Source organism: Oncorhynchus mykiss, chromosome 17 (genome assembly GCF_057628025.1).
Source record: "Oncorhynchus mykiss isolate SJ-2025 chromosome 17, ASM5762802v1, whole genome shotgun sequence".
NCBI lineage: Eukaryota > Metazoa > Chordata > Actinopteri > Salmoniformes > Salmonidae > Oncorhynchus > Oncorhynchus mykiss.
In genome coordinates, this window is record NC_143038.1 from 13,133,304 (window position 1) to 13,147,122 (window position 13,819).

Here is a 13,819-nt window from a genome sequence, read left to right on the forward strand (position 1 = left end):
CTTTTTACATCATGCAGGTTTCTCTGATCAAACTAAATTGCGCCCAATCAAATAAAAACTACTCTTGTCACATTAACAAACAATATTTCCTAAACAGGACAGGTCAAAGTGAAATGGACCGTATAGAATCTACAATCACAACTGTTGTCCAGGAGTTTCACCCCATTGTCATGATCAGTGTATCTGTACATTTTTTGACAAGTTGATCATAGCGAAACATTTTAATATTTCTGCATTTCCTGTTGTGCAAACACATTGCAAATAGGCTCACGATAACTCCTGATAAAGTTGGGTGGCTGATATTCAGAGCTTCAATAGCCAAATTGATTAGTCACAGGAATCGGGACTAATAAGGCCTGTTTTACAAATGGCTGCACCCCAATAAGCCAGCAGCATTACCACCCTGCATCCCACTGCTGGCTTGCTTCTGAAGCTACGCAGGGTTGGTCCCTGGATGGGAGACCAGATGCTGCTGGAAGTGGTGTTGGAGGGCCAGTAGGAGGCACTCTTTCCTCAGGTCTAAAAAACATAGCAGGGGACACTGCCCTGTGTCGGGTGCCATCTTTTGGATGGGACATTAAACGTGTGTTCTGACTCTGTGTTCACTAAAGATCCCATGGCACTTATTGTTAGAGTAGGGGTGTTAACCCCGGTGTTGTGGCTAAATTCCCAATCTGGCCCTCAAACCATCACGGCCACCTAATCATCCCCAGCGTACATTTGGCTCGTTCATCCCCTGTAACTATTCCCCAGGTCGTTGCTGTAAATGAGAACGTGTTCTCGGTCAATAAAAGCGTGAGCCGACGTCTTTTCAACTGTTTGTCTCTCCTCGGGCGGCAGAAAGGCAAGGACCGTCCCTGCATGAAAGTTACACAAGCATATATATTTATACCCCGACTGGGCAGATCTCCCCTTCTTGTACATCTAAGATAAACAATTAGTCTCTGTTGCTGGGCGGAAACTAGGTCTGTGCCTCTTTGTTGGTGTCCAGAACCTTTTGTGCCTGTGTGAGAGCGAGAGCTGTAGTTAGTGTCGTTGGGGCCCCTCTGGCCCCCCCACAGATGTTTCCTCCCTCTTCAACTCTTGTCCTCACATTGATGTTGAGTTCCACCTCTCCTTGCCCTTGTTCTTCAGAAATTAACTTGGCATAACATCAACCCGACTGTTGCTCTCTTACCTACTTCCTTAGAATGTTAATATACAGCACTAACAGTGTGTGACCTGAGACCGACACTTTTTGTACTTCCCCTTGCCCCTACAATAACACACAAGCTCCAACAACCTAACCCATAACAAGATTACTACCACGAATGAGCTAATTACACAATTAAAATGGGATCAGGTCAAACCGGTGTCCATCGTTAGTGACAACGTTTCGACCAATCAGGTCTCGGCAATAATAACCATTTCCTGGTATTTTCTGATCACCTGCTCAGACTTTGGATGATATCTTCTATTTCGAAAGACTTCAAGTACAAATATTGTATTGATACTGGGATTAGTGGATTTAATTTACAACCCATAAAGGAGACTTACTGTATCTTTTAGGGAAATTGTATTGTTCATGTACAGCGATTTAGATTGAAGTGTCCGTGTTTCATAGGAACTGTTTTGAAGTGATGTTTATTTTTGTATGAAAAATGAAAAATACAGAGTAATATCTCCCATCTTTCCCTTGGCTCCTGTACCAGGTGTACAACCTGCTTCTGGGCCTGCTGGGCCGGGCCAAGCTGTACGTGGACGCGGCGGTACATGGGACCACCAAGCTGGTGCAGTACTTCAGCTTCATGACCTATTGCCTCATCTCCAAGACGGAGAAGCTCATGTTCTCCGGTTACTTCATGGACCTGTGGAACCTCTTCCAGGTGAGGGTTGAAAGGGCTTTGTTTGCTTTGGGAAGAGTTGAGTGTGATAAATTAGACTAGTATTAGATTTGCATGTTATTCATAGAAGTCATTAGAAGTCTGTTTGTGCACTAGAATGAATACAGGTATTTAGTACATCTCAAGGCGTACACTTAAAATTAAAATAATGAAGCATATTAACTACCTTTTTAGGTTTGTTTGGTTCCTTTTTCTCTTCCTCTGTGGTGTGTTCACCTGTACACCAAGGTGTACACACCTTATTGAAGAATAACGCTACTGATCGTAATGAAATAGTTGAGCTGCAGTAAGAACACTTCTCTGATCTTTCTCCATGTCTCCCCCCCCACACACAGCCCAAGCTGTCTGAACCAGCCATCGCCACGAACCACAACAAGCAGGCCCTGCTCTCTTTCTGGCACAACGTGTGTATGGAGTGTCCCGAGAACGTCCGGCTGGTCGTCCAGAACCCCGTGGTCACTAAGAACATCGCCTTCAACTACATCCTGGCCGACCACGACGACCAGGAGGTGGAAATAATAAATCTAGCTGCAGAGACACCCTAATTATTTTAAAATAAATCTAGCTGTGAGCAGAGGCAACGAGGTCCTAGCAATAGAAACAGTACCACTTGGTCAACCGTTGACACTAAAATGGGCAAAGGCGATACCCATCTGGAGCATGTTTACCAAGTTGCATGATTCTACCTCCAGTAGGTGATGAGTTGCGTCGTGCATGTTTGCCACAACAGCTACCACGCTACTGCCACAGACTACTGTCCATTCCAACTTAATGTTTACCAAACTCCCTGCCCCTACGTCCAACAGTTCAGTAGTTTTAACCTTCGGTGCAAAGAAGCGCCTTCGACTAGCGAAGAGCGGCAGTCTCTGAAACGCAACTTTTTCTTAGCTGTTTATCCAAGAACAAGTTGTAAATGTAAAAATGTTACCAGCAGGAACACAACAGTCAAAGAAAGAATGTAGGCCAGTCGCTAGAGGCGAGTCTAAAAGCCTGCTTTCCCAACAGGTGGTGCTGTTCAACCGGGGAATGCTGCCGGCGTACTACGGCATCCTGAGGATGTGCTGCGAGCAGTCGCCCGCCTTCACCCGCCAGCTGGCCTCGCACCAGAACATCCAGTGGGCCTTCAAGAACCTGACGCCACACGCCAGCCAGTACCCAGGGGTGGGTGGTCCGGCTGACTGACTCTCTGTCCCTTTTGTGTATAATGGGAAGATTCCCTGATTCTGACTGGGTGCTGGTGTGTGTTGTCTGTTTTCTCTCTTACTGCCTCAGCCGACTATCTACCCCTCTGTTATACTGCCTATGTATATAACCCCCTCAGGCATGTGCCCTGTCCAGAAACATCCCCTAGGCACTTCATGAAGAGATCAGATGGGTAATAGTGAGGGCTAGGCCTCTGAAGATGTTTCTAGAGGGGCTCTCTGACTCCTGTATGAGGTTGATTTGCGTTTGTCTCTGTTGAATCTCTGACCAGTGTCTGGTGTGTCTGTCCCTCTGCAGGCGGTGGAGGAGCTGTTCAACCTGATGCAGCTGTTTGTGGCCCAGCGGTCGGACATGAGGGAGGAGGAGCTGGAGGACGTCAAGCAGTTTAAGAAGACCACCATCAGCTGCTACCTTCGCTGTCTGGACGGACGCTCCTGCTGGACCACACTCATCAGGTAACACACAGAGGAGATCACACACAGAGAGGAGATCACACACAGAGAGGAGATCACACACAGAGAGGAGATCACACACAGAGAGGAGATCACACACAGAGAGGAGATCACACACAGAGAGGAGATCACACACAGAGAGGAGATCACACACAGAGAGGAGATCACACACAGAGAGGAGATCACACACAGAGAGGAGATCACACACAGAGAGGAGATCACACACAGAGAGGAGATCACACACAGAGAGGAGATCACACACAGAGAGGAGATCACACACAGAGAGGAGATCACACACAGAGAGGAGATCACACACAGAGAGGAGATCACACACAGAGAGGAGATCACACACAGAGAGGAGATCACACACAGAGAGGAGATCACACACAGAGAGGAGATCACACACAGAGAGGAGAACACACACACACACACACACACACACACACACACACACACACACACACACACACACACACACACACACAGAGAGATCACACACACACACACACACACAGAGAGATCACACACACACACACACACACAGAGAGATCACACACACACACACACACAGAGAGATCACACACACACACACACACAGAGAGATCACACACACACACACACACAGAGAGATCACACACACACACACACAGAGAGATCACACACACACACACACAGAGAGATCACACACACACACACACACACAGAGATCACACACACACACACACACACAGAGATCACACACACACAGAGATCACACACACACACACACACAGAGATCACACACACACACAGAGAGGAGATCACACACACACACACAGAGAGGAGATCACACACACACACACACACACACACACACACAGAGGAGAACACACACACACACACACACAGAGAGGAGAACACACACACACACACACACACACACAGAGAGGAGATCACACACACACACACACACACACAGAGAGGAGATCACACACACACACACACACACACACACACACACACACACACACACACACACACACACAGAGGAGATCACACACACACACACACACAGAGAGAGGAGATCACACACACACACAGAGAGAGGAGATCACGTGCAGAGAAAGCTATGTGAAATCCAGTAGATGTCTATGATATAATGTATCTGGTGTTTTGTGTCCTTCCTCCCAGTGCCTTCCGTGTGTTATTGGAGAACGATGAGGACCGACTGCTGGTGGTCTTCAACAGAGGACTCATCCTCATGACAGAGGTACGACCAGACATTCTGCACACATTTACAAATTATGGTCATTGGGCTTATATTTAACCATTTTATACATTGCGTCATTTCACTGGCTTGTATATCATAATTTTGAGTTGGTTTTAGGAGTGGGGTTGGGGGTAGACTCGTCACATTTCGAAAAGTCTCGTTCATCACTCGGCTAGCGGAAATCAAGATTTGGTTGGGGTTAACGGGTTCAAAATGTAAATAATATGAGCATTTAATGTAGTTTATGTCCGTTATAAGAGATTTTATATATATTTTTCTATACGTTTCTCAAGGTAAAGGGTGTCCGTAGAGGTTTATCATGACATCAGCTGTTGCATAAATCATGACCTGTCATTTGACATGCCCCTCCCTCCCTCCCTCCCTCCCTCCCTCCCTCCCTCCCTCCCTCCCTCCCTCCCTCCCTCCCTCCCTCCCTCCCTCCCTCCCTCCCTCCCTCCCTCTCTCTCCATCCTGCAGTCATTCAACACCCTGCAAATGATGTTAGTAGTTTGTTACAGTTTCTTCATTGTGAACTGTATCCAGTAAAATAATATTTTACTGTAAAGTGTAGGAACGTTAAGGGTCAGGTTTAATTTCAAACATAAACCGTTGCCTGTCATTTGACCTCTGTGTGCAGTCGTTCAACACCCTGCACATGATGTACCACGAGGCCACAGCGTGTCATGTGACGGGGGACCTGGTGGAGCTGCTGTCCATCTTCCTGTCGGTACTCAAGGCCACGCGGCCCTATCTGCAGCGCAAAGGTCAGCGAAAGCTGCCCTCCCTCCCCCTCCTCTCTGGATGTTGTAACTTGAATGGGTTACAGAGTTCATGTTTACTGTTCATTCATTGAGCTCTATCTAAAGATATGTTATTTTAGTTTTATTTTACAGTTACGTAAGTAAGAGTAAAATTGTATTACAATTCATGTGATGGAGATTGAGAACTACGTATATATTTCTGTTGTATAAATTGGTATTGGATTACGCTATTGACTGCAAGTACCAGAATGCCCTGCGACAGGAAGTAAACAAAAAGAGAACATGCCAGTTATTTGACAAGTATCCTGGCTTTTGCTAGTAACTTACTTTTATTGTTTTGTAGAATCTAAAGTGGTAAAATGTGAACAAGTATTATTACTAAAAATAAGCTTTCATGCCACAACCGACATCCCGAGTCATTACTTTGAAGATATTTATTCTATACTGACCTACCTTGTCGCAAAACCTAATGTCAGTCAAATGTTCTGTTTCCCATTGACATCAGTGCATGACTAATGACTAAGAGAACATTTGACTGAAGTGAACGTTAAGATTGACTCCCTTGTGAATAAGCCCTGTGTTCTTGCCTTTTTGTTAACTAGAGCTCAATGACTTGCCTTTTTATTTAAGGACCCTGATGTAAAGTCTCTGTGTAACCTGTGTTGTTCTCCTGTAGATGTGAAGCAGGCTCTTATCCAGTGGCAGGAGAGGATAGACTTTGCCCACAAGCTGCTCACCCTCCTCAACTCCTACAGCCCCCCGGAGCTCCGCAACGCCTGCTTGGGTAAGAACACACACACACACACACACCGTTTGGATAATATTTGACCACATTTCCCCTCTAAACTATTCCACAACTTATATACAGTAGACCTTTGGAACAATTCCAATCACTCGACTTGATGTCACTAGTAGTTCCTGTGTATTTCTGTTCCCCCGCCCAGATGTTCTGAAGGAGCTGGTCCTGTTGAGTCCCCATGACTTCCTGCACACGCTGGTGCCCTTCCTGCAGCACAACCACTGCACCTACCACCACAGCAACATCCCTAGTGAGTCCCCCTCCAACTGCTACACTAACAACTTATGTACTGACGCAAGTTAATGAGGACCAACACAAGCAATCATGAAAATAATCATGATGATTTGATAATACGACACAGTTCACATATCATATGAGGCAGCATGCTATCCTAAGGACCCTGGCTCTGTCTGTAACCTCTGGTTCTCCTAGTGCATGCCAGAGTACCAGGGAGTCTGACTGTCCTGGCCTCTCCGTGCCTGAGGCAGTCTCTCAACTGTCCTTCAGATATCGAGAAAGAAAATCAACATGCCTTTATTTTTTGTGTCTAAATCTCCCGTTGACATAAATGTTGCTGTAGATTTGCGTAAAACCAGCTAGGATTTGTCCCTCTGTGATTTGTCTGAATGTGACTCTCTCTTTGTGCACAGTGTCCTTTGGGCCTTACCTGCCCTGCAGAGAGAACATCAAGTTGATGGGAGGCAAGAACAACATCCGGCCTCCCAGACCTGAACTCAACATGTGCCTCCTGCCTTCCATGGTGGAGACCAGCAAGGTGTGTGTCTCTGAATAGTACCACTGCTTTGTCTCATGTCTCTTGGCCGGTTCGTCAGTTTCTTAAGCTTCGTGCCAAAGTTCATGTTATCTTAAGTATTGATGGTAGTTAACAGACCAGTGGTCTTAATGCCGAAGAGGATCTTTGTTTCTGGGGAGATTGTTCTTGATGGCTTACCTGGTGTCTTATCTTAAATTAAATCTGTCCTACCTGGTTAAAAGAATGGTTGGATAAGTGGAAACGGTGCCCGATAGTGCCACAACTGAAGTTTCCTCTGGGCGAAATTAAGTGGTTTATGTATGCATGTTTCTTCTCAGTTCAAGGTCTGTTCATTCTGTGTGTATGTTTGTGCTAGTGTGGTCTTCTTGCTGTCGTTGAGAAGGATCATCAACTTCCATGTCTCTGTCTCTCTGTCTCTCTCTCTCTCTCTCTCTCTCTCTCTCTCTCTCTCTCTCTCTCTCTCTCTCTCTCTCTCTGTCTCTCTGTCTCTCTCTCTCTCTGTCTCTCTGTCTCTCTCTCTCTCTCTCTCTCTCTCTCTCTGTCTCTCTCTGTCTCTCTCTGTCTCTCTCTGTCTCTCTCTCTCTCTCTCTCTCTCTCTCTCTCTCTCTCTCTCTCTCTCTCTCTCTCTCTCTCTCTCTCTCTCTCTCTCTCTCTCTCTCTCTCTCTCTCTCTCTCTCTCTGTCTCTGTCTCTGTCTCTGTCTCTGTCTCTCTCTGTCTCTCTCTCTCGCTCTGTCTCTCTCTCTCGCTCTGTCTCTCTCTCTCTCTCTGTCTCTCTCTCTCGCTCTGTCTCTCTCTCTCGCTCTGTCTCTCTCTCGCTCTGTCTCTCTCTCGCTCTGTCTCTCTCTCGCTCTCAGGGTAAAGATGAGGTGTATGACCGGATGCTCCAAGACTACTTTCTGTCCTACCACCAGTTCATCCACCTGCTGTGTCGAGTCGCCATCAACTGCGAGAAGTTCACGGAGACCCTTGTCAAACTGAGTAAGTGGGGGTTTGTGTGTGGATGCATTTCTAATGTTTATATATCTAATGACCTAAGAGGCTGTATGGTTGTGTATCTGGGGTCTCCAATATGACCATATCTCTGACTCCAGGTGTCCTGATAGCGTATGAGGGCTTGCCTCTGCACTTGGCCCTCTTCCCCAAGCTGTGGACGGAGCTTTGCCAGTCTCAGGTAAATAGCACACCCTTACACAGACGCGCGCACACACACTTTAACATGCACACTCACTCAAATACAGTCACCGTACACTATTTCTCTCTCACTTGCAAACACACTTAACACGCATCAAAATCTACTGACACACTTAACACGCCTCAATCTACTGACATCTCCTATCCTGTTCTGTAGTCAACCCTGGCTAAGACATGTGTGAAGCTTCTGTGCGAGGACCCGGCGTTCGGCGAGTACATCAAGTGCATCCTGATGGACGAGAGGACCTTCCTCAACAACAACATGGCCTATTCCTTCCTCACCTGCTTCCTGCACAAGGTAGCCATCTTGGAGCCATCGCTACCATCCGTTTATTTCAAAGCTGACAGCCTCTGCTTTAGCCCGTTTATAGCCTGTAATTTCATTTATGCATCCAATGACGAAGTGCACCCTTTACCAAGGTTTCATGTGTAGCCTGAGTCCCAGATCTGTTTTGCCGTCTTATCAACTTCAAATGACCCCAATGATGTTAGCAAGACTGCATGTTAGCAAGACTGCATAATCTGATCTGGGACTCAGGCTAGCCCCTTGCTACTTCAAATACCAAGTTGATGTGCCTTGCGAGTGCATGGACGTAAGTGTGTGTGTCATCTCTCAGGTCCAGAGCCAGGTGCTGTCAGGCCCCAGCTGCGCCAACCTGATTAGTCTGCTGGTGACCAACCTGCTGAACGAGTACCACAGCCTACAGCCCGAACTGGCCTCGCACCGCCTGGAGCTGAGCAAGACCAGCGGCCTTCTCAACGCTGTCAGTACCCCTTATTCATGCACTATTCGTGCCTTATTCACATTCTGATAATGCACTATTCACGCCTTATTCACATTCTGATAATGCACTATTCACGTCTTATTCACATTCTGATAATACACTATTCACGTCTTATTCACATTCTGATAATACACTATTCACGTCTTATTCACATTCTGATAATACACTATTCACGTCTTATTCACATTCTGATAATACACTATTCACGTCTTATTCACATTCTGATAATACACTATTCACGTCTTATTCACATTCTGATAATACACTATTCACGTCTTATTCACATTCTGATAATACACTATTCACGTCTTATTCACATTCTGATAATACACTATTCACGTCTTATTCACATTCTGATAATACACTATTCACGTCTTATTCACATTCTGATAATACACTATTCACGTCTTATTCACATTCTGATAATACACTATTCACGTCTTATTCACATTCTGATAATGCACTATTCACGTCTTATTCACATTCTGATAATACACTATTCACGTCTTATTCACATTCTGATAATACACTATTCACGTCTTATTCACATTCTGATAATACACTATTCACGTCTTATTCACATTCTGATAATACACTATTCACGTCTTATTCACATTCTGATAATGCACTATTCACGTCTTATTCACATTCTGATAATGCACTATTCACGTCTTATTCACATTCTGATAATACACTATTCACGTCTTCACTTTCTGTTAATGCACTATTCAGGCCGTATTCATGCTGCAATCGTTAATTCCATAGTCATGCCTTACCTGACTGTGATTCCCTGTTCACATGCTTTTCTCTACTAGATAATCACTGTTCTTTTGTTCCGCTCCCTCCCTCTCGTTAGGACCTGCGAGCGTTGGCGTTGATGTTGTCCATACACACCCCCCAGGCGCTGGACCCGGCTCTGGGTCCGGCCCTGCAGGAATTGCTGTCCAAGTGTAGCGCCTGTGTGCAGCAACGCAGCGCGCTCGAACTGGAGGCCAAGGACCGCAAGGCCAAAGGTACGACACACACTCATGCACACAGTGTACTGTCACAAACAAGAAACATTTAAACGCTTTGATGGTAGTCAAATGTGGTGTCCCTTTCAGCCTGTTGTCACATAATAGTGTAAGCAGATAACGGGGTTGGACTCTGTATCATTTAAACTCGTTGGGAAATGTTGAATTGAAGTTGAATATGCTAATGATGGTAGTACCTGTATACAGATGTGAAGGTTAATCACCGGAGTTTCTTTTTTCTCAGTGGAGGAAGAGGGCGCCACCCCAGTGAAGCGCCGGCGGATGAGTAGTGACGACGGCCCCGGGGAGGGCACCAGCGCCGGCACCAGCACCGGGGGTGTGACCGTTTCCGGACCCACCTGCGCCCCCTCCACGTCCTCCCTCGCCCCATGTGTCGACCTGAAGCCGGAGCACCAGGAGGCACTGACTCCCACCAGCACCTCGGACACAGAGACGAGAGACTCCTCGTCCCTCATCGACCCGGGAACTGAGCACGACCCGCCCTCACCGGATCCTACCGCTGCCACCAGTTGCAGCCAACCCCCAGGGGACGCCTCCCCCAAGGAGGAGAAGATGGAGGCTTCCTCTTCCTCGTCGTCCTCATCATCATCCTCTTCCTCCCTCCCGGAGACGGGAGAGTTGTCGTATGGCGGCAGCGGACAGGGAGGGGAGGAGCCGCAGTCGTCTCAGACTCAGCAGGCAGCCATGGCAGGAGCAGAGGAGCAAGAGCGGAGGGAAGCAACGGCTGCAATGGATGAGACAAAGGAGGAGAGGGAGACGGGCTCTAAGACTTGCGGAGGCTCGGCCACCCTGGCCTCGGAGGACCTGGCCTTCCCATCTGCCCTGGGGCTAGCAGGAGAGGGGTCAGAGGTCCCAGGGTGCAGTAGCCACGCCCCCTCGCAGGCTCTGACAAACTCGGCCCCGCCTCCAGACACGCTGGAAATGCTCTACAGGACAGTGGAGGCCACTATCGCCGTGGTTATAAAACTATCTGGGAAAGGGCCCTGCTCCGCCTCCTCGTGACATCACCATTATTGCTGTCAGCACCATGAGCCCTTTTAATATCTTTTTGTCTGTTATTCCTTTTCTCTAAATGAATTATGCTCTTTCATTTAACACTTTTCTTTCCCTGTTTTCATCCTTTTGTTTGTCGTTTCCCTTTTCTGTGTGTGTTGCGTTGGCCTCTGCTGATGTGCTTCTATCGATTGGCTCTTGTGCTCCGTTATGTCACGTGATCTCTCCTCTCCGGCTTCAATGACAGAAGAAGGCGCTAGACGGCATGCTCCCAAATGACTATAAACATGCACAGCCGCCGATCCATTGGACGAAAAAGATGGTTATAAAAAGACTATAGCACATTTTTTCTAAGGGCAAAAATGTTTTTATTTCTACTGATTTCAGTTCTTTTTGAAGTGATTTATTTGTTTGAGGTTGCTGTAACGGGGAAAGGTTTACAGGAATTTTAGTCTCTTCTGTATGCAATTTAATTTGATTGCATTTTTACTCTGTATAAAATGGTGTCCTCTGTGCCAGTTTTGTACTTTATGAAAGAGGCAAAGGTCCCTTGCTTTTTTTCCCGTGGTTAATATCCAAACTAAGTTTACCTGTACATTAAAAAAGAACCACAAGAAACTTGATTCTGTAAAGAATCTTCTCTAGTTGTTGCCTGGCGGTGTATATGAAAACGAGATATATATATATATATATATATATAAAGACTTTATATATATATATATATAATGGTGCTTTATTTGACACGATATCTGTGGGTGAAATAAAGCAGACTTGGTGTGACAGTTGGAGCTTTATTTTATTTACTGAAAATACATTCCATATTGTCCTTCTTGCTTCTGGTTTTATTTCTTTTTTTTTATTTCTTTCAATATAGGATAAATTAATACATTGTAATATGAATAATTATGAACTGAAAACTACAATGAGCTATGATCTGTTTTTCTATGTAACGTCCTGGAGTAAATCAGATTGATTTAGCAATGTGATTAACTTATTGTTTTAAGGATCCCCCCATTCAGCCTTTTATTATTTTTTTATTGAACCTTTATTTAATTAGGCAAGTCAGTTAAGAAGAAATTTGTATTTAAGATGACGGCCTAGGAACAGTGGGTTTAACTGCCTTGTTCAGGGGAAGAAGGACAGATATTTACCTTGTCAGCTTGGGGATTCGATCTAGTAACCTTTCGGTTACTGGCCCAACGCTCTAATCACTCGGCTACCTGCCGCCCCAAGCCTTCACCGCGGTCGTAAGGTTTACTAGAATGTTTCCAGACATATTATTCCACTATGCTTTACACTGCTGTGAAGAACCACAATCATTTTAATTGAACCTTGTCTTTATCAAATCAAATGTATCCCATTTAGATGGAGTATGTTTTCAAGAGAAACCTGGTCCTTAGACTGCAGCAGTTTTGAGAAAGGTATTTGGGGAGACTGTGACACAAAATGGCCGCTATTATTAGCTCTGCTCTTGTTTTTTTTTGTTTTTTTACTCTGGATTTACTTTACACCTTAACAATCTGTCTGACTGGGTCATATGTTGTGATGGTGCACACCCCAATGCTAGATCAGTGTTTTGAAACAGATATTCTTGAAACTGTCCCTTGAGGAGATGACATGTGGTTACTTTGTTTCCCAATCCTGGTCTTGAGAGACCAGTGTGTGCGTGTGTGATGGTATTTTATCATGACCATCCTCTGTTTTAAATTTGTGTTGATTTGTTACAGGGTACTGAAGACCAGTTTACACAGGGACCCTTCAGGCAGGTGTGTAACTTGCGGCACAACGGGTCAATTTGAACCCCCCAATAATATGCCATGTTTAGTTTGATTTCCCACTGTAAAGCGCCAAGCACCTACAGGCTTTCTGGCTTTGCACCACAGAATCAGTTCCTCATTTTATGTTTTATGATCGTATCTCCCCACTGCCAAATATGCTTTTGGCTGCGCCCGGTCCAAGGGAGGTTGGCCCATGATAAGCGCAGAAATGCGCACAATGCAGTATAGGCTACACTCGAATGTTACAAAATGCAATTGGCGGGAGCCGTTCTAAAACAGCGCACCGTATGTCCGTGGTTTTATGTGACCGAGATGAGCATTTAGAAAGAGGGGAGATCTAAAGATGCAACAGCTAGCTTGGGTTGCTAATATAACTAGGATTGTCTTGGGCTGCTGGACTACGAATTAAAGTTGATAGAAACCTGCTAGAAATGCTGGTTTCCATGGCATAAGGAACTGTTTTATAAAATCATTCCCTCAATATTTTATGGTCTGATTTTTGCTAGGCTACTTCGGAACAAGGTAAGACCTCAAAATGACATACAACTTCCAGGTTTTAAACAATTACGTTTTATGGTTAAATTGTTTTAAAATGCTGATTGCCTCCGTTAAGATTTCATGGGGGTTGATGTTGTGGTGCGCAACAGGCACTGGCCTGTCTCACAGCTCTTGTGACCATTTTGTTCTGAACGAACCGTGCCTTGAGTATGTCAACAGTTAAGTATCTTACATTATATTTGTCAAACATGACTGCCTTTTAAGCCTGTTTATGTAATTAAAAGTTTGTCTATTTTCTGACGCCTCCATTTCAGCGTCAGTGTGGACAAATCACCTAGGCAGTACTTTGAGATGTTGGCTAACTATATACATCCACCATGAGCCGCCAGAACCGCTTCAATGCGTCCAGGCATACAG

General features: G+C 45.5%; 2 protein-coding genes across 9 annotated transcripts in view; both read left to right on the forward strand.

The window, feature by feature from the left end:
• Positions 1-13,385, forward strand: part of usp34 (ubiquitin specific peptidase 34) — a 62,029-nt gene extending 48,644 nt beyond the window's left edge. For all 8 annotated transcript variants that reach the window (XM_036949720.2, XM_090204837.1, XM_090204838.1 and 5 more), the window contains 15 exons: positions 1,692-1,865; positions 2,219-2,392; positions 2,889-3,044; positions 3,384-3,541; positions 4,709-4,787; positions 5,425-5,551; positions 6,225-6,332; positions 6,493-6,597; positions 6,998-7,122; positions 7,978-8,101; positions 8,215-8,294; positions 8,472-8,612; positions 8,932-9,078; positions 9,956-10,112; positions 10,357-13,385. In XM_036949720.2, coding sequence (XP_036805615.2) covers positions 1,692-1,865; positions 2,219-2,392; positions 2,889-3,044; positions 3,384-3,541; positions 4,709-4,787; positions 5,425-5,551; positions 6,225-6,332; positions 6,493-6,597; positions 6,998-7,122; positions 7,978-8,101; positions 8,215-8,294; positions 8,472-8,612; positions 8,932-9,078; positions 9,956-10,112; positions 10,357-11,135 — 2,634 coding nt within the window. In that variant the 3' untranslated portion in view covers positions 11,136-13,385. The remainder of the gene's footprint in view (positions 1-1,691; positions 1,866-2,218; positions 2,393-2,888; positions 3,045-3,383; positions 3,542-4,708; positions 4,788-5,424; positions 5,552-6,224; positions 6,333-6,492; positions 6,598-6,997; positions 7,123-7,977; positions 8,102-8,214; positions 8,295-8,471; positions 8,613-8,931; positions 9,079-9,955; positions 10,113-10,356) is intronic.
• LOC149975734 (uncharacterized) lies at positions 9,092-9,856 on the forward strand (the record flags this gene model as incomplete). The annotated part of the gene is made up of 1 exon (XM_090206549.1): positions 9,092-9,856. A coding segment is annotated over one exon (765 nt), but the record flags the coding sequence as incomplete, so codon positions are not given.
• Positions 13,386-13,819: the final 434 nt, after the last annotated feature.